The sequence below is a fragment of the Suricata suricatta genome, chromosome 8 (genome assembly GCF_006229205.1).
Source record: "Suricata suricatta isolate VVHF042 chromosome 8, meerkat_22Aug2017_6uvM2_HiC, whole genome shotgun sequence".
NCBI lineage: Eukaryota > Metazoa > Chordata > Mammalia > Carnivora > Herpestidae > Suricata > Suricata suricatta.
This window is the reverse complement of record NC_043707.1, coordinates 91,107,811-91,128,505: the sequence shown is the minus strand read 5'-3', so window position 1 is coordinate 91,128,505 and position 20,695 is coordinate 91,107,811. Positions and strand designations below refer to the sequence as shown.

Below are 20,695 nucleotides of genomic sequence, written 5' to 3'. Positions count from 1 at the left end.
CTCTGTTCTACTTTCTGTCTATGAATTTGCCTCCTCTAAGTACCTCATATAAATGGAATCATCCGATTCTTGTCTTTATGTGTCTGGCCTATTTTACTTAGTATATAGTGTTTTCAAGGTTCATCCATGTTGTAGCATGTATCAGAATTTCATTCCTTTTTAAGGCTGAATAATATTCCATTATATGTTTATATCATGTTTTGTTTATGCATTCATTTGTTGATGGGTTTTTGGCTATTGTGATTAATTCTGCAGTGAACATGGATGTGCATGTTATCTCTTTGAGTCCCTGCTATTTTGTGTGTCAATAGTTAGAATTGGAGTTTCTGGGTTGTATAGTACAGGGAATTTTTTTGAATAGAGGAAGGACGTAGAACTACGGTCGGAAGAGATGAGCTAGGTGGGCCTGAGTTGGAAGGGTGGATTCAGCCAGAATAGAGTAAGAGAGGTTCAGGTGGGAGAGGGAAAGGGGAGATTGAGTCAGGGGCTGTTGCCATGCTCTAGACATTGTTAAGGGAAGGTGGGTAATATCTCCTCAAGATCAGGTTGAGGATTAATGTTCCTGAGGATGAGTCACAGGAAAGGGTCTTCTCTGGAAAGAGAGGCTTTGACCAGCTGTACCTTTTCTTGGGCTCAAGAGAAAGAAGGTACCGCCGACCTCCTTTCTGTCTCTTGACTTTCTTACTCCTACTCCTGGTATAATCCCCTCAGTCTTGGACCATTACTGACTGCAGATCTCACCATAAAGAATGGTAGAATAAGGGGTGATTTGGGTGGTACAGTTTAATATTCATTTATCAGTCTCCCTTTCAATACAAAATACATATAAACCCCTCGTAAAAGTCAGTATGCTTGATGTGCAAGTACAATTTCCAGATAACTCCACCAGCCACTCTGGCTGATTAAGTTGCCTTTCCTAATTAAGGCCCTCCTACTGAAATCATGGAACAGCTCGACCATAAACTTTCGCTTTATCAGAACCACACCTGGAAACTGCTGGAAGGGTTAGTTGTTATTCTTCTCGCTGTGTTGCGGCAGGAGTGTCCAATGCTTCCCCCAGCTGTGGCCACTAATTTGCCATGTGACCTTGCCCTGTCATCTGTCCCAGTGCCTCCCATACCACCTTTCCATAACTACTTGTTATGATTGCTTTTGGATGGATGGAAGAATGGATGAACGGGCAGCATCGTAGTTCTGGACCTCAGCTTCTCTATCCACATGGCAGTACTAGGGAGCATATATGGTAATGAATTGAAAATTCCACGGGTTTTTAGAAAGCACTCTGTGGCCCGGTGATAATCATTCATATTGATTTCACACCATCTGCTGGTCCCTCTAGTCTACGGAGGAGCCTCATTATAGCACCTACCTCAGTCATTACCACTTCCTGAGGAAGGCAGGGCATAACAAGTGTATTAGTATGACAAAAATTGTGCTGAGATGGACCAGTGAGAGCCAAGCGCTTCCTGGGAGGTGGGTGGCAGTGGAGGGGCTCATGGTAAGGCGGTCAGGTTTTCGGTGACTTCCAGCATGGCAAAGGTAACGGTCCCAGACCAACGTTCCCAGGGAGTACAGCTATCATCAGACACATCTTCATTTCTTCAGGCCTGTTTATCTGGGTGGGGCCAGAAGAAGTAACAAACAGAAAATTCAAAAACATCCCTGTCCCTTCTCTCAGATGGGAGAATGGAAGGAGGGCATAGACGCCTCGTTTTATAAATCTATTTATGTAGTGGTTGGGTTTTCTCCAAGTGTGTTCAAGGAACTGATAGAACTTCTTCCTTCTTTCCCAACGTGGGTCATGTTGAAACAAATAAAAATTACATTTTAGTGAAGGAAAATTTAGGAGCCATGCTGATAACATCTGTGAGAGATATGGGAAGGTGAGTTAAGGATGCAGCGAAGCCCTCTCCTGTGGGCGAAGCCCTCTCCTGTGGGCGGTTCTGGCTGGTTTACTCAGTAATAACCCCCAGCACCTTCTGCCTGAGGCCCTGAAGGCAAGCCACACACACCCTGCTATGGGGAGACCGCCATATCGAAATCCAGGCTTGACTGGAAAGATAAATTTAGGAGAGGGATATTTGTAAAACTCTTCACTATAAAGCTTGCCCTTTTTACTTAAAAAAAATCTTTTTAGTTAACAAAAAGGTTTCTCTTTGGGTAGAATTCCTTTAACTAACTAAACTTATCTCCTCCCCCAGTGTGGTTTGAAAGTATGATTGAATTGCATAAAAATGTGGGGTTTCTAACAACTTTTCAGTGAAAATTATGAACCTGGTCTGGAAAGACTGTGTTTCAAATACTCTGTGTTTTCTTGCCAGAACCTTATAGCTGCTCCAGACCATGTACTATTTTAAAACTGTAAAGTCCCAAAAAGCTTTCTGAAGGGATGGCTTTGTTCAGCAATGCTGATTCTACTTCAATAACAATATTCAACAATGGATGTCTACTTCGTGATAAAATAATAATAATCCAAGCTGTGAATGTCCATTAAAGAACATCTTTTCTGGCTCATTCTTTGTCCCTCTGCCTATTCTGGTGTTTCTGTGCAGTAGCTCTGGGTTCATTGATGTTAAAGTGTGTGTTCTGGATGTCTTCTCTTAGATTGGCCGCTTGGTTATTGGGCAGAATGGAATCCTCTCTACCCCTGCTGTATCCTGCATCATTAGAAAGATCAAAGCCATTGGTGGGATCATTCTGACAGCCAGCCACAACCCAGGAGGGCCCAATGGAGATTTTGGAATCAAATTTAATATTTCCAATGGAGGTGAGTTCTCTGTCATTTGAAGGATAGTGCATTTATGTTCATTAGGATAAACCAATAACTGACGCCTTGGAAGGCCAGGGTTCTGGTTCTGATCCTTAACAAGGGGGTTATTGTTTCGTTTTGGTGAAAGTGGAATGCTTCTCATTCCATCATCCCTGAATATGAGAAGCCAGGCACGAATGGTCATTAACATGGTATTTTCTTTTACACGATTTTGATTCTTTGCTGTCTAAATGATGAGATGGCTAGTGTGCGAGTGAAGAGGAGTTGGCGAGCTCTGTGTTGTTTGTATCTTCACGTCAGGCCCCACAAAATGACCCGATGGTTCGCTGTTTGATTTCCAGGTCCTGCTCCAGAAGCAATAACTGATAAAATCTTCCAAATCAGCAAGACAATTGAAGAATATGCAATTTGTCCTGACCTGAAAGTAGACCTTGGAGTTCTGGGAAAGCAGCAATTTGACCTGGAAAACAAGTTCAAACCGTTCACAGGCACGTTGACTTTCCTCCCTCCTGCCCCTCTGTTTCCAACTTGAGCAGTTGGATTTTCAAAGTTTTAATAAAATAGATCCTCACTTTGCAAAGATTGTGGTCACTAAGCATTAATTAGCAGGTCTGGAATTGGGTCTGGGAGTCTAGAGACCTGGGCTCTCTGGGCCCTGCCAGGAATCAGCCGTGTGACTTTGGATAGATCATTTCCAACTTTCTAGGCCTTGCCTTCCATAGCTATTAAGTGAATAGCCTTGACTAGAAGACCTGGAGATTACATTCATAGCTAACTTTTATTGAGCTTTTATTAGGTGCCAAGTTCTTAACAAGCATTATCCTGCTTTATTCTTAGCCCTGGGAGGGCAGCACGATCTGGATCTGTATTCACTTTTTCCAGATGAGGAAACAGAAGGTTGAAAAGAGCTTACATTTCAGTCTCAAGGTTCCATAGTGAGGGAGTGGCAAACCAGATTCAGACTCAGATGTGAAGGATTCCAAAGCCTGGATTTTGATTTCTCATTTTTCCTGCCTTAATATTCAGTAAAATTAAAGTAAGCATTCAGGGGACTAAATTGAAACTCCCCGTATAGGCAGCAAGGGTAGAAGGCCAAGGGATTAAAAATTGATGGAGTAAATGTTTGTAACATTGTTCATATTAACACAACAAGGGGGAGGTGGTTAGTAACACGACTTAACGTTTTGACCGGTCCAACGGGTACTCTTTGCTCTGGATTGCCATTTCATGTCAAACATTTCTTTGTTTGAACCTACCCATCGAGAATTGGCAGTCGCGTCCTAACAAAGATAAAGTGGCGCCTTGGTACATCTTGAAGACATTCTTAGGGTTTGGAAAACACCAGTAGAAAATTTCTTAAACTCTTAATGTTTTGAAAGTGTTTAGACTCCTGCACATCCAACGAGGCCAGCAAGACTAAATTCTCCTATTTGTTTTACTCCTTTAGCAGTGTGTGTGAGAAGTGGTTTCTTTTTAAAACATTTTTGTTTTCTGCTTTTTACCATTAAGTCCTATGGCAGTGGGCCTAGAGAAAGGAAAGAAAGGCGGGCCTTACTTTTTCTGTTATTTATGACACCAAAATACACTCTTCAAAGAGTCAGTGTGGCAGCCTGGTCGAGCTTCCAACCAGGCAAACCCCTGTGCGAAATCCCTGACGTGCCCCATCCCAACTGTGTGGGCAAGTTACTCAGCCTTTCAGTTTTTAAACTTTCTCATCTATAAAATAGAACTAATAACATCTATCTCTCAGGAAAATGGTGGGTGCTGAATAAGAGATCATATGACAGCCCGGGCACATTGGAACTGCTTGATAATTGCCTTTTTAAAATGGCTATTGAGGGTTTACAGCAGTAGAATGATTTCAGAGGATGATATTTCTTCATGCGTTTGGTTCCCCCCGTCTTTTAATGTTGCTTGTTCTCACAGTGGAAATTGTGGATTCCGTGGAAGCTTATGCTACAATGCTGAGAAGCATCTTTGATTTCAATGCATTGAAGGAACTGCTTTCTGGTCCAAACCGACTAAAGATCCGTATAGATGCTATGCATGGAGGTAAGGAGCCATTTTTCTTCCCTTCCTGTCTCTCAGAGATATGGAGCTGCTATCTACCTTGAGTATCATGATTCTTTAACAAAGCTTTTCACAAGATTCTCTTTTCCACAGTTTTTATTTATTAAAAAAATTTTTAATGTTTATTCTTGAGATGGAGAGAGAGAGAGACAGAGTGTGAGCCAGGGAAGGGCAGAGAGAGAGGAAGACACAGAATCCAAAGCAAGCTGCAGGCTCTGAGCGCTCAGCTTAAAGCCCAAAGCAGGCTCGAACTCACGAACTGTGAGATCATGACCTGAGCAGAAGTCGGATGCTTAACTGACTGAACTACCCAGATGCCCCTGTTTCGCTGTTTTTAAATAGTGATTTTTCAACCATTTCAGAGCAGTATTCACATAGATAAAAATCTAACTGTACACAGCAAAAATAGTAGAGACATTCCTCATGGTAAGGTAGTGTGAAGGTCAGAGTCTCCACATTAAATATCAAGCTTTGAGTAACGTGCAACTATTTTCGTGAACTCTTCCTTCCCCTCAGAAGATACTTTACATTCTTTCTAAACACCCCCATCTTTTTCAAGGGGGAGGGGTCATTTGCTAGAAGAGGTAAACATGTTTGTGAGTCCCATACCCCCCACTCAGCTGCCCCCACATGTGCCTTTTCTTAGAAGAGCAGAGCCTACAAGAGCCAGCTGAGGATTGAATTCCGGAACAGCAATTGGGTATCTCTCCCTCTTCTTCCTCTTTGGGTGCATGACCAGGTCAGCAGAGACAGCAGCCATCAGTATGAATCAGAACCCTGGGGCTTTCTCACATGTTGGAATATGGGAATTCCTGAGCACTTAGGTTGTTTATTTGTTTTGTAATAAATTTAGAATTTTAGAATCATTGAGTGGGAAGGATTTTCCCTAGTTGGGAAAACCTTCTGTCTGTGATTGAACCCTTTTGATGATGTTCAGGACCTTCTGTTCCACTGTAAAGTCACAGAAAACCTTTCTCTGTGGCAGTCGGTTGAACGTCCAACTCTTGCTTTCTGTTCAGGTCATGATATCATGGTCGTGAGATCAAGCCCGGCATCAGGCTCTGCACTGGACATGGAGCCTGCTTAAGATGTTCTCTTTCCCTCTCCCTCTGCCCCTCCCCTACTCAGTCTCCTTCCCCTGCTCTCTCTAAAACAAAAACCAAAAACCCTTCTTTCAGTGGGCTGAAATCTTCCATCCCTGGAACTTCACCTTTGAGTCCTCTTTTGTCTCTGGAGTCCCACAGAATGGGTCTACTTCCTTTTTTAGACAAAAGCTATTCTGTCATTTCAAACTATTCAACAGGCATATATTGAGTACCTACTACGTGTGTGCATGGGGGGTGGGTAGGGGTGGGCTAGGACTCAGCAGAAGACTTCCTTCAAAGAGCCTGTGATGCCTGGGGAGATGGGATGAGTCAAAAACTACTGCCAGGCCAACAAAATGAAGGCTAGATAAAATTTCAAGTATTCTCTTTGGGGTGTGGAAGAAGGCATAACTTGACTAGCAGTATCAAGAAAGGCTTCCTGGAAGAAGTTGGTGACCAGCTCTTTCATGAAACAAAGATCTAGGGTCGTCATTTCCAGCTGAGGCAATGGCTGTAGCGAAGACACGAAAGCTTAAAAGATGTTACATTAGAAAAATGAGCAGAATGGCTTAAGAATGGACTTTATATGTTAACTGAGAGGAGTTTGAATAAAAACTTGAAATAAAATAAATAAACAAAATAAGCAAAAAGAATGGGTTTGTGGTGGTGAATGGGATAGGAAAAGCTGGTTATAAAGTAGACCTCATTCTCCTGCCTTTCAGGTATTCCTTTAATGCCTCAGTTCTATCTCCTTCACCTCCCTGGCTGTCTTGACGTTTTTCTGGTGTGTCCATAGCCTCCTTGACATGTGGCCCCTGTCCCTGGAGAAGCATATTCTCCACTGTTCTGACCTAGATGGCCTCTACGGGTGTCAGTACCTTCCTTGATGAAAACACATTCTTAGCATATTAGAGAAGAGTATTCTTGGTAGTTGTACAAAATATCACCAGAAAAGTATGTGGCGGTTTTTTTCCTGTTGTTGGTAGATCTTACTGGTTGTTTTTAGTTTTTGGTTTTGGTTTTGGTTTGTTGTTTGTATTTTTAACAAGGTTGTCTGATAGCTGGATACAGTAGAAAGATTAAGGCTCTGAATCTCAGCTCCCACGCCTACTAGATATGTAAATTTGGGCAAATGCCTTCATCTCAGACCAGTTTTCTTATCTATAAAGTAGAGGTGATAATCATGCAAACATTTACAACCTATGTGCCAGGTAGTGTTCTCAGGACTTCATATCTGTTAACTCATTGAATCCTCACATCAGCCATGTTCGTAGCTGCTGCTATTATCCTCATCTTGCAGATAGTGTAGATGGAGGCACAGAGAGATTAAATAACTTTACCAAAGTCGTACAGACAGTGATTAACTGAGCTGGGATTTGAACCCAGACATTCTGATTCTGTCCAAGCTCTAAAGCACTAAGCTCGACCACATTGTGACCTTTTTTTGTTTTTGAAGGAGTGAGAAAATGGTTAAAGCACCTGGCACAGGGTTAGAGTAGGGCCTTCGTAGAAGTTAACTCCCTTCCCTTGCCCCATTGTCTTTCATCACCTAGCCCCACCTTTTCTAACCGAATCTCTCATTTTTTTTTTTTTTTGGCAAAGCCTTCTATCCCAGTGAAACTTACCTTTCCGCCGGCCCAAGTATAGGTTTCATGTTCTCATTGTCCATGTCGTTCTCCTTAGAACACCTCCACCTCCTCCCCTACTCCTCTAATACTTTAATAAGTTCTCTTTTCTGATTCTTCATTTCACATTTCACATAGTCGTGGGACCGTATGTGAAGAAGATCCTCTGCGAAGAACTCGGTGCCCCTGCGAACTCGGCAGTTAACTGCGTTCCTCTGGAAGACTTTGGAGGCCACCACCCTGACCCCAACCTCACCTATGCTGCTGACCTGGTGGAGACCATGAAGACAGGAGAGCACGACTTTGGGGCTGCTTTTGATGGAGATGGGGTAGGTACAAGTGCATTGAAGTGAACCCTGAGGTGGGCCAGGCCTGGTCCTACAAAGGGGGCAGAAGCGGGTTGCTTCTGTCAGGTCCTGTGGGCTCCATGAGCGGGTTATAGTCGAGGAGTCCTTACTGCACCGTGGGGTCAGGGCTAAATTATTAGAAGACCCTCTTGAACATAGATGAGTCCTTGAAATGTAACCCATGTGCTTAATTTTAGACATTCAGATTTTCTACGAGTGGCAGGGTGATCAGGGCTCAGTTACGATGGAATGACTGGTACTTCACGTGCTGATCTGGTACTAGAAACCCATCCTAGGTTTATTCAACCCTTAGAGAGCATTTTGGCTTTATAATATATCCATGTGTTCATCTGCATTGTTTGAGTGATAAAACTATAATGAGACTTAATCTTGTATTCCTTCTCTACAATTAATACTTTTAATAAACAGGCCATTTTATTTACATTGGTGAATACATAGCAGACAAAGATGAGGTGTGATTTAAGTGGGTTTGTATTCTTGGTATCTCAGAGAGAGTAGGCACTACACGTATTTACTTAGCTGAAAAAAATATTTTTATTGCTCTTGTCCTTTAAACAGCTAGAATCCACTATTTCCTAAAAATTAAATTTCCCCACATTAAAATTTTGACAAATGAAAAAAACTCCTTGAAGACATTATTTTGCAGTGCATCTTTCTAAAGCAGCATATGATGAGAGTTTTTTCCTCCATATGCTGAGTTACTTGAGTATTTCCTGTGTACCAGGCACCACGGAAGTAGTGAAGGTGACAGCATGTTTTGCTGGGTCCTGCATCCCATGGAGGGGCCATGATTTAGGTCCCCGTTCTTGAAGAAATCTGCTTTGTTCCTCGAAAGATGTCTGGTAGACCCACCAAACTATGTGAATCACCAACATTTCCTCTCTTGTTTCGATCTCTTCTCTCCTCTGGGAGAGAGGTGATTGATTCCAGAGTTTGGAAAAGGTCTGGGAGGTTAAAGTCAGCTGGCCTCTGGAGGGAGAACAGAGTCTTTGGTTCAGAAGGAGTTTGTGCTTACACTTAATTGAAAACAGTGTTTGGCATGGGGGTGCCTTTGGTGCAGTGGTACTGTATAAATCCGTTAGAAACAAAGTCCAGTGTTTAGAACCCAGTATGAATAAAGGTATCAGTTTTAAGTTTTATAAATTAAAGTTTTATTACCCCTGCCCACCTCCCCCCATATAAGATTGTTTATTTTTCCAGCAATTTGATTAAAAGATCTTCCTTTGAATCCCCCTTCTCCCAAAGGATCGAAACATGATTCTGGGCAAGCACGGGTTCTTTGTGAACCCTTCAGACTCCGTGGCTGTCATTGCTGCCAACATCTTCAGCATTCCGTATTTCCAGCAAACTGGGGTCCGAGGCTTTGCCCGCAGCATGCCCACCAGTGGGGCCCTGGACCGGTATGTCTCTCCATTCCCTTGGCCCTCACCAGGCTCTTTGTGTCTGGAACTCTCTTCCTCCCCTTGCAGCCTGGGCATCTGATGCATAGCATGTGCTAAATAAGTGTTTATTTTATTAAAAAAAATTTTTATTGCAGTATAATTAATATGCAATGTTTTGTTAATTTTAGGTGTTCAACATATTGATATGACAGTTCTGTATATTACTCAGTGGTCACCACAATACTCAGTGGTCACCACAATAAGTGTCATCCCCGTCTGTCACCATACAGTGTTGTTACAGTGTTACTATCATCTGTGTGCTGTGCTTCTCATCTCTGTGACTTGTCCCTCTTAATCCCCTTCACCTACTTCACCATCCTCCACCCCCTCCCCTCTGGGAACCTCCAGTTTTTTCTCTATATTTGAGCCTCTTTGTTCTGTTTTTATATTCCACATATAAGCGCTCGTGTTATGAAGGAATGGGTGGGCTTTTTCTGGATTAGAAGTCCCCTCTCTGTGCTTCCTTTCTACCCTGTACTACTTCCATTCCAGCACTTACCACCCTGCTCTGATAGCTTGTTTGCATGACTGTCTGCCCTGCTAGACGGTAAACTCCCACAGAGACAAGACTATCTTATTCTCTGTCCTAAACTTCACCTGTCCATAGTATCCCCGGCGCATAGTAGGACACAGCACACCTCCATTCAGATACCCCTTAAAAAATGAACTATTGAATGTTAATAAAGAAACGGACAGATGGCAGCCCCATTGTACCAAGGACATCGTTCTGGAGAATCATCACTGTCATTAGCAGGTGTGCACAGAGTTCAAGTGAAAGAGCAATTTGAAATAAGATTAGTGTATAAAGAAACATTTCCCATCCATTGCTGGCTGGATGCCCATTCAAACACAAACACAGTAAATGTTCATTTATCCCAAGTCCAAATAAACAGAAAGCTCAAATAGTTAAAGAAAATTACATTCCGTTTTTATGAGAAAGGACCCAGTGACAATAAATACTTGATATCTCTGATTTGCTTATTTATCTATTTATTACATATCCCCTCATTTACAAAGGCTTTAAGGTGGCTTGTGAGAGCACATCTAAAACAACTGAAAAATATAAGTAATAGGTAATAAATGAGGACTAGGAAGAATGTTAATTGGAACATGTTAGGTGCCCAGCAAATTTTTTGTGGAATGAATGGGTAAGGAATGAGTGAATGAATAAAAGGTCAAGGTCAGAAAAGAAAGCAGAATGGATATATCTAGGTTTTATAGTGATAATTAATATTTATTGGACATTGCTTTGTGTGAGACACTAAGTATTTTATGTTTTAAGTCATTTCATTCTCAGAACAATCTCATGAGGTCAGTTTTATCTATAGCTTCACATTATAAGTGGGAAAACAAAAGGACAATGAAGTTAAGGAACTTGCCCAAGGTCACCTAGCTAGTAAATGGCTGAGTGAGGATTTGAACCCAGAACCTTGGCTCCTAATTGGCCCAGCTGGCCCATGGAGCAGTTTCCCACTGTGTGTGTGTGTGTGTGTGTGTGTGTGTGTGTGTGTGTGTGTGTGTGTGTGTTACAGAATTCGTGCTGACTTCCTTTCAGCTAAGAAGAAGGTAATAACTAATTTCCTGGAGTGGTTTCTAGTCTACACAGAGCCACAGCATTCCTTACCGTGAAGAAGAGGAACCCAAAGGTCAGAGAGGTTCACTGTCTTGTCGAGGACCCCACAGCTAAATCAGAGCTAGAGTTAGAGCCTGGTGCTTCTACCTCCACACCCTGCATCTGAAGTTGTGAGCTGGTTTCGGCCACACTGTTGTAATTAGACTAGCAGGTCCTGAAATCACATCTGTGTCATCCAAGAGCAGCTTAATTCTAATTTTCAGAAAAAATTGATAATCCACATATAGAACCACAATGGAAATATCTCATTACTCACATAAAGATTTATTGTACTTCCACTTTCAAAATATGGATTTAATTTTCCTCAGATGTTAGAATCTAGACATGACATTGCCTTGCTAGCAATAAGGTAAGCATTCTGGAAGGCAGAAATACTAAAACAGTGAATGAAATGTAGATTAGGCTTCCTTTTCAGAGAGAAAGGGATCTTTTAAAAAAAAAGGTCACTTAAAGGCTTTAACTAGTCTACAGATATATAGGAGTAAAAATGTGTTGGGAGGGACGGGGGACCAAGGAGCAGTGTGGGGAAGTCCCTACAAACGGGAGACCCACTGGACCCTTTCCTTTCTGGGCCTTCAGGAGAAATGAAAGGAGCACCGACAGGGCACCTGGATAGCAGGCCATTGGTCATCCTGGCTGTGTGACCTTGGGCTGGTCACATAACATCCTAGACCCTGTTTCCTTTTCTATAAAGTAGTGATTCTCTAAACCCAATATCCTATAGTTCTGTGAATCTTTGTGCATCAAAACATCATTCTTTAGTTCTGTATGGAATGGGTATAGATACAGTCTCTATCCAAAACATGTTGGTTTTAAATAGCCTACAAAATAGCCTTGCACGTTTTGCCACTGTTGCGTCTTTTAAAATATTAAACTCAGTGACCTGAATTAATTCTTTCTCCTTCCTCTGTTACCCGCTTCTCTGACTCCATGTATAATAGCCCATTGTGCACAAGTTTTCTCCTACGATTTTCCACCAATCTTAGAATTATGTGTACCTCTGAGCAATGCTAAATGGGGCCCTTGATTACAATAACGCTTGCTATTTTCCATCCCTCACATGGCTAAGCTAACAGTCCTGCTGAGATGTAACTTTGATTTCATGCCTTTGAAGGGTGGCTAATGCTACAAAGATCGCTTTGTATGAGACCCCAACTGGCTGGAAGTTTTTTGGGAATTTGATGGATGCAAGCAAACTGTCCCTTTGTGGGGAGGAGAGCTTCGGGACTGGTAAGTGCAGGCCCTGTGCTACCATTTTCTTCCCTGTAAACACTGCTTGCAGGGAAAGCGCAGCCTTGCGCAGGCACGACTGAAATAGCAACGGTTGCTGATGTGTCCTCAATCAAGATGCAATTTATTTATAACAACCCTGGTGAAGTGTACACATTGGAAAAGCAGTGAGTGTGCTTAGCTGAGGAAGGCTAATTTTACTTTCAGAAGATCACATCCACCGAGACAGGAAGTTTGGTGGCCTCCCCGGCAGCATGGCCACTGCGTCTGTAGAGATTAAACAGAGTGATAAACATGCGTTTCTTCCCTCCGTGGTCAAGGAAACTTTTATAAATGTTTTCATTTCTGGGAAGAAATACGGTGCAGTGAGTCAGTTTTTTGTCTTTCTGTAAGAGGAGGTTTCAGCATGGCATTACATCTTTCTTTTTAGTGGGCCCAAGTTTTCTATAGCAACAAGTTATGATTTATTAAGGTTAAATGAGGGGAGGTCATTAGGGTGGAACTAAGTTGCTAGGTGATCAAGAAATTAAAAATATGTCCTTGTCCATGAGGGTGTCTGCATAAATTGTCGTATGTTGATAAAGGGGAGTGTGGTGGGCTGGGAGGTGTTTCAGGACCTGCAGACCCCACTTTCCGTGTTCCCCCTCCTCCTGTCTGTCTGTCCAAACATTACCCTGCAGTCCCACTTTCATGACCTTCCCTACTACCTCATCCAGCCTCCCTAGAAGGCTTCTCACCTTTCTAATCATGCTTTCAGGCCTGTGGCCTTTTCTAAGTGTTGATCTCCAAACAGGTTGCAGGGTACTTACTGGCTGCATTTCTTCTCCTCTTCGTCTCTTTATGCAAAATTATGAAGCAAAAGGACTAATCTTCTTGGCCCTTCAGTCCCAAAACAAAACAAAAATCAAAATCTGGCATTCTATAAGCCTTGTAATTGAGTTGCAATTCATACTGAGTTAAAGAGAATAGAATGCTGATTTTGTTTCTTTTCCTGAAAGTCCTGGGGTAAGTGGATAGAATGAGCTGGTAAATTTGAGACACCTATTTACAAAGTTCTAAGAAATTTAATAACCTTGAGGGAGTGGTAATGCTTCTTGGTAATGAATTGACTTGATAGAATTGGAGGGTATTGAGAAAGATGGAAGAGTCTTGGAGTTGAACAGCCACCCACAGAGAAGACCGGTGGTTTCCCAGTGTTCTCCATCTTTGGTCAGAGAAATCAAAGCCACTGGCCTCGTCTTTTCCTACTTCATAAAATATGGACAATGCCATGTTACTCCATGGGACACCAGATGAATGCCCATGAACCTGTGAGGTGGTCTTACTCTGTGAAATTCGCCAATGCTATCAAGTGCAGGCTTGCTTTCAGTCATTCTTCTTTATGGTTAAGCTGTCTTTGAAGGCAGGGACCACGTCTTAACCTTTGGCTTCCTAACCCCTTGTACCTATATCAGTGTTGAGCATTGTGAAAGGGAAAAAAGTTTAGAACAAGGTTTCCTAGGGTGTTGGGGTGTGTGCAAGTTTACTAATTTCATGAGAGGGTTCTGAGTTCAGCAGGGATTGGAAAACTTGGAATACAGCTGTGTCCATAATGTCAATGATATTAGCATTTGAGGATTCCAAAACATTCTGCTATTAGGAATCTTGTTTGTACAGTTTTACCTAAACATAGTTAGCTGCATCTCTGTCTTTCTGTCTCTCTCTCTCTCTCTCTCTCTTTTTTTCCTTTGGTGGTATATCCAGTAACGTCTTGACCCACAGACCCATGTGGGAAGCGCTGGGCAAGATAGGTCTGAGCCCTGGAGCCACGTAGGAATCCCTGATGTAGACTGGCCGGGAACAAACCTGGAGACCGCAGAGCACGAGTGGCTGTTCTCACGTGACAGGGATTCACGTACTGGAAGGCAGCTTGCTGGTCTTTTCCTCCCCAAGCCACCATCCTCAGTTCCTCTGGTTGTTCCTCACTTCCCCTGGTTTTTATACCCAGCATCAGCTTCTAGATGCTTTCAAGTTCACCAGCACCTCTCTTAGATCATGTCCAGAACTGAGCCCAGATCCATGTGTGACCTACCTGACAAAGACTAGACTAGGATGATTATTTCTAGAGAACTGGGCCCTGGCCTTTTTTTTTTTTTTTAATGAGTTTCATTTATGTTAGCTTTCAGGTTATTTCATAATACTGTTTAGCTCATGTAATGTAGATCATTAAACCCCTATAAATGTCTACTCAGGAGAATTTGGCAAGGAAATTCGTCCTTCATGTTACCTTTGAGGGATTGATTTCTTTGAACACGAACTTTAGACTTAAGTTACTTCTTGCTAAAGTTTGTTCCTATTTATTTATTAACCCATTCAAATGCTAAGGGCCAACCGTGATTTTAATCTTCCCTTTGATATCCTTTTTATGCAAAAAGAGAATGCATCATGAAAATAATCTACAAACTGTGTTTCTCTTTGAAATAAAGAAAATTGTAATGTTTCTGAGATAAACATTTTAAAAACCGAGCTGCAGCGCTGTGGGTCTCCACTGCTGTGAATGAGTGGCAGCTGAAATTATTTAACTGAACTTCTGATCTCCTTGTTTGTAGAGGAGTTAATTTCCACCTGCTAGTCCCTTGCTGGTGAATGCTTCCAGCAGTTTCTTTACAGAGTTTCTCAGGGCAGACATTAGTGATTTTACAAGCTTTACCATATTTAAATTCTGTAGCTCTGTTGAGTAGAGGGTCATTTATTTCTGTATTTTTCCAGGTGAGAGCAGAGGCAATGTCGTAGGAAAGCCTCCCTAACCTTCCACTGTGGGTCACATCCCCTTCTTTTTGACTCTCATGGCACCACACACTTCTCCTTTGGTGCACATATTACAGCTGTAACTTTTAAAATTATTCACGATTATAATTACTTGATTAATACCTAGGCTCCACTGGACTGTAAGTTCCTCAGACAGGAATCATGTCTGTCTTATTCTCCATCATATCCCCAGAGCCTCCTATAAAGGCCAGCAGAGAATAGGTGCTCAGCAAACATTTGTTGAATAAATGAGTGAGTGAGCACACTATTCACTTGGCATCCTCCATTTAGACAAACAGAATCCTGGGGTTGAACATGAAAAGACTTTAAACACTCTAAAAGCCATCTGATGTGATTTCCTCTGTGTTGCTGGAATCATAATTGGCAGTCGGTTCCCTTCTGCTCAAACAGCCACCTCAGTGGAGAATCCTCACCCTACCTCTAGAAGCAGTCTGTCACTCCTGTGGGGACTTAAGACTATTCTCGCTCCATAGTCCAGAGTCGGGGACCCAAGGTCTTTGTGAGAACAGATGAGCTGTTATAAAGGAAAAGAAGCTTGCTTGCCAAGAGGCACAAAGGAGTTCAGAAGAACTGGTTCACCAAATAAAACAAGCCGCCAGCACTTGAGAGCACAAGCCATAATATTACTAACGTTACCAAGCATACGTTAGCCTGTCCATGGTGCAGAAACAGCAGCGGTTTCACGCGATTATCAGAGCCACAGAAGTTAGACCACGTCCTCCGACATCAGCATTACAAATACCGGGGATAAATAGCCTCCGAAATGGGCACCATAGGTAGACAGCATCAACTTACTGTTGTTGGTTAATCTCGTGGTGCAAAGTTATTTTGCTCCCTAACTACGGATGATGATATACACGTTTATACACAGTGGCAGAGGGCAACATTGTCAGTTCTGTCCCACCTTGAACTTGTTCAGAAACTGGAAGGAAATAGAAAGTAAGGTCACCGAATAGAATAAAATGTCACTGCTTTTGAAACTCCTCCTCAGGAAAATGGGGGGCTTGGGAAAGCATAGGAAGCCAGCTGAAGATGAACCTGGCATCACAAGGAAACATGCCAGTAAATTACGATCTGGCCAGGTCTAGAAGTGAGCACTATTTCATCTTTAAAAGGTTCTAGCAATGATGCGTCCTATGGGAATGGTAACTAGAAGTGCAGCATGAATACTTTGCAAATTTCTTTTAATTTCAGTATCTTATGAGAAGTTTTCATATCTGTGTTTCTTTTCATCAACTCACTCCTCAAATGTTTATTGATCTTTGATTGTGACCCAGATACTGAGTTAGGCTAAGGGGGCACAATGCTGAGCATGACCTTGTACAGGGCTCTGCAAAGTCTGCCTTTGGGGAAGGAAGTCAGACGCTGGCCCGGTAATTACAAGTATGTAGAGTGATCAGAGTTGAAGTACAAGGTGGCCTGGGAGCTTTTAGTCGGGGCACCAACCTGTGGTGTGGGAGGTTAGGTTTCCTGTCTGGTTCTCTGCATATTCTAACTTGCATGGCTCTTGGGTATATTTTCCTGTAGGTGAAGTCCCCATGGGAAGGTTAGAACATCCCATCTCTGGAGATTCGCCAGATAGAAAACTGGCAAACTGACTAAAACTAGACTGATACCCCAATTATAAGGAACTCAGTTACACTATTACCTGTATACCTGTGCTTCATATGAGGGCAGGTAACATATCTTGTTCATCTTGGTATTTTCCTGTGTACTTAGAACATGATAGGCACTGATTCATATTTGTTGAGTATAAAATGGAGTTTGGGTGAAGCCACAGTTCCTGCCCGTCAGGCACTTACTATATCCCCCCAAAGGAAACATTTCCAGGGACAGTCCCAAGGCAGAACAGGGTTACTTGCTAAATGGAAAGTCTGGGAGCTGCTGGGAGAGAGCCCCCAAAGGCCCGAGTCATCCAGAAAAGGCTTCCTGAGCAGCGTACCTGTCCTTTCAGAGTAAATTCCTTTGTGCAACAAAAGCCAAAGAGGACAAGATGGAGCAGGTCTGCTGAACCTGCCAGCCAGTCAGCAGGGGTCTGACCATTCTTTGGGCAAAGCCTTACTGAGAGCTGGCTGTGTACAACTCATGGTCTAGGTGGGATAAGAACAGACAAGGTCAGATAGACTAGGGGCGAGCATGAAGGGCAACAAGAAGGGCCCTGATTTGGGGTGAGGTTGAAAGTCATTGCAGGAGATGTTAGCCAAGCTAATAGGTAGGTATGGAGTGGAAATTTTCAGGCAGAGAAAATAGCATGTTTAGAAGACCAAAGGGGAGATAAAGATGGACAGAGAGACATAACAGACAGATGCAAGTGTTTTCAGACAACTCCATGTAGCTCTTTTTCATTTGCTCCTTCCCTATCCTCAGACCCGTCTCCTGGCAGAGGCAGGAGCCCAGCACTTCGGAGATGCCTATACTGGTAGATGGAACCTAATCCCTAAACTGTTGGCTTTTGGCTCTCTCAGCAGGGGTTGACATTTTTCTTGGCTGAAACCCGGAGTATGCTCTGACTGAGCTGAGTTTACACTTATCACAAGGTGCTGATTAGGCCAAAGTCAAGTGACAGGTGTTGGAAGATGCTGAAGGGGCAGAATTCCCATGCACTCCATTGTCTCTGAGCTGGACCAGATAAAAAGAGACCCTGTGCAAAGCCCACCACTGCTTTTGTGTCAGCGAGGACTAGTGGTGCTGGCTGGTGGTGTTTCCCTTTTCTCACAGTTGTGTGAGTTTGGCTTTATTTACTATTTTTAAATTGAGAGAAATGATACCAGTAACTCACATTCATAATAGGAAAGTTAGATAAGGAAGAAGAGAAAAACCACTGTGATTCCACTGCCCAGAGAAAAAAGCATTTTGGGTTCTATTCCATTTTCTTCACTAATATGTATAGTTAAGGGACATTATTTTTGAAATCTTAGTAAGGTAGTGGAAAGCATTCATTTTCCCCAAAAGTTTTTTATTTTTCCCTTATCCATATGGTATTTTGCATTTATTTATATAGTTCCATCATAGTAAAGTCTTACTTTACTGTGTGAGAAAGTTGTGTGAGAAAGGTGAGGTTATCCTCATGTCCAAAGAAATGGAGGCTCAGATATGTTATGTGGCTTGTCCAAATTCAAACAGCTAATAAATAACAGTGTTTCAGATTCTGGTTTTGTGACTCTTATTTTTTTTTAATGTTATTTTGTTTATTTTTTTGAGAGACAGAGAGAGACAGTGCGAGCGAGTAGGAGGGTCAGAGAGAGAGGGAGACACAATCTGAAGCAGGCTCCAGGCTCTAAGCTAGCTGTCAGCACAGAGCCTGGTGCGGGGCTCGAACCCACGAACTGTGGGATCATGACCTGAGCCGAAGCTGGATGCTTAACCAACTGAGCCACCCAGGCGCCCTGTGACTCTTAAATATAAAGCATTTTCCTTTGAAGTATAACCTCCATGGCTACAAAAGCAGCAGCTTTAAAAACATACCCACCGCACACCCACCCACACACCACTGTGGGGTTTTTTCCACTAGAGCTTGTCATCATTCATTAGAACCCTAAGGAAAATGAATGTGCCCATACTTTCTGAGCATTAGAATTACCTAGAGTTATGTATTAAAAGAAAAAAATTTTTTAACATGCATTTATTTTTGAGAGAGAGAGACAGACAGAACATGAGCAAGCGAGGGGCAGAGAGAGAGGGAGACACAGAATCCAAAGCAGGCTCCAGGCTCTGAGCTGTCAGCACAGAGCCCAATGCGGGGCTCAAATACACGAACTACAAAATCATGACCTGAGCCAACGTTGGACACTTAACTTACTGAGCCCCCCAGGCGCCCCATAGAGTTACCTAGACTTTTTTTGATTACATAAATGTGCTTAGTAAGAGTAGTCAGACTTTCCAGAAAGACTAGAGAGCATGCAAATGGAATAGAATAATTGTGTATGTTCTCCAAGGCAGATATTTTGTTGATAATAGTAGGTGTGTGATTTAGTTATCTCCAAATAACTTGGTCAGAGTTGGGTAAGATTTTTAGATTTTCTTTACTTAGAGCAGGAAAAGCACAAACAAACCCTATGCTTTCAATCTAGCCTAAATAAATAAATAAATATGAATAAGAAAAAGGAAGGAAGGAAGAAAAATACCCCTGGGAGCACAGACAAATAATTCCAAAGCTGTATACTCTTGTCATGAATTCTCAATATATAGGGGAAGCTGCCAAAATCTTGCTGCTCAGGGTGAGCTATTGCTCTAACATCATTTGCAAACGCTGTGAGGGCCAGAGAGCTAATCTGTGGATTGCAATAGCGATCCAGGCGAATAACAGTCCATAGATAATAAAATTAGGTAAACCAAACATTTGTTACATAAAGCGCTACAAGTATTGCCTAGTATCTCCGGTTTTGTCGGCATCCAGGTTCTGAGAACTATTGTTTCTAAAAGTGATATCTTGTTGAAGAGAAGATCTTTTGAAAAAAAAAAAAGTTGTGGGTTTTTATGAACCAAAAGGAGAAAGTATTGGAGTAGATTGATTCATTAACTCATTCATGCACCCCTTCGCAGTTATTTACCTATTTCCTGTGCTGTGCCAGTCACCAGACTTAGTTATAAGGATAAATAAGAGATGTCTCTAAGATATACAGAAAAAGTACGTGAAAGGCTCATTTATTAAGGAGTGTGTTTTTGAGCGGGTCACGATAGGAGAAGAGAAGGTAGCTCATAACTGCCTAGGGAAGCTGGGAAGAGAGGACATTTGGGTTGAATCTAAAAGGATGAAAAGGGGAAGGATATTCATGCCTACTCCATAGTTAACATTGTGAGATGCTTTCCCTTTCTAAGAAGAATAAGACTCAGTGGGAAGTCAAGAAGGGCAGACAAGCACATAAAGAATTCAAGGCATGGTAATATGCAAAGCACCATCAGAGAAGGATTGAGTCCTATTCAGGAATCAGAAAGTAGCACTTAATATTGGTCTGTGAGTGGTGTTTTTTTGGTTTGGTTTAGTTTTGGTTTGTTTTAGAATAAGGAAGTTAAAGTTAAGGGCTAAAAAGGAGACTTGTGTCCCGCATCAGGCTCTTGGAAAACCTCTCCAGAGCACATGCCGAGAAAACAACTTGTTGGTTTCAGAAAGATTTTAGCAAGTACCTTAGAAGGGGACAGATGTGCCACAGTTGATTTAACCAGATCTCTGTTGGTTAAAGAAAGATGTTCTAGATTGGAGTTGCTGGGTTTACAAGTAGGTCCATTTTTAAGGCTTTGATACCTTTTGCCAAATTGCTGTCCAGAAGATTACACTTCCCCTGTAGCCCCATGCTACAGGGTACAGGTTTCCCTTAAACCTCCCTGACGTTAGGTGTTCTCATTTTAAAATCAGTGGCCATTTGTCAGTCAAGTAGCAGTTTCTCATTGTGGTTTTAACTTTAATTTGTTTTTTTAAAAAAATGCTAGCTTCTTCTGTGGTTGGGTACCTCTATTTATTCTTTGGTGAACTGTTTATATCCTTGGCCTATATTTCTATTGAGGTTTTATCTTTTTCCTATTAATACATATATATTTCTATGTTGAATATATTAAACATCTATTTTATATTGCAAATGTATTTTTTTAAGTTTGCCAATGGCCTCTTTTATCTATAGTGATTTTGCTGATAGAAATGGTAACTTTAAAAACATGTATTTATTTATT

General features: G+C 42.1%; 1 protein-coding gene across 2 annotated transcripts in view; it reads left to right on the top strand.

Annotated features, from left to right (window-relative positions):
• Positions 1-20,695, top strand: part of PGM1 (phosphoglucomutase 1) — a 62,646-nt gene that overhangs the window by 30,993 nt on the left and 10,958 nt on the right. For both annotated transcript variants that reach the window (XM_029948720.1, XM_029948719.1), the window contains exons 2-7: positions 2,605-2,767; positions 3,112-3,258; positions 4,697-4,822; positions 7,689-7,879; positions 9,164-9,318; positions 12,108-12,223. In XM_029948720.1, the coding sequence (XP_029804580.1) occupies positions 2,605-2,767; positions 3,112-3,258; positions 4,697-4,822; positions 7,689-7,879; positions 9,164-9,318; positions 12,108-12,223 (898 nt within the window). The remainder of the gene's footprint in view (positions 1-2,604; positions 2,768-3,111; positions 3,259-4,696; positions 4,823-7,688; positions 7,880-9,163; positions 9,319-12,107; positions 12,224-20,695) is intronic.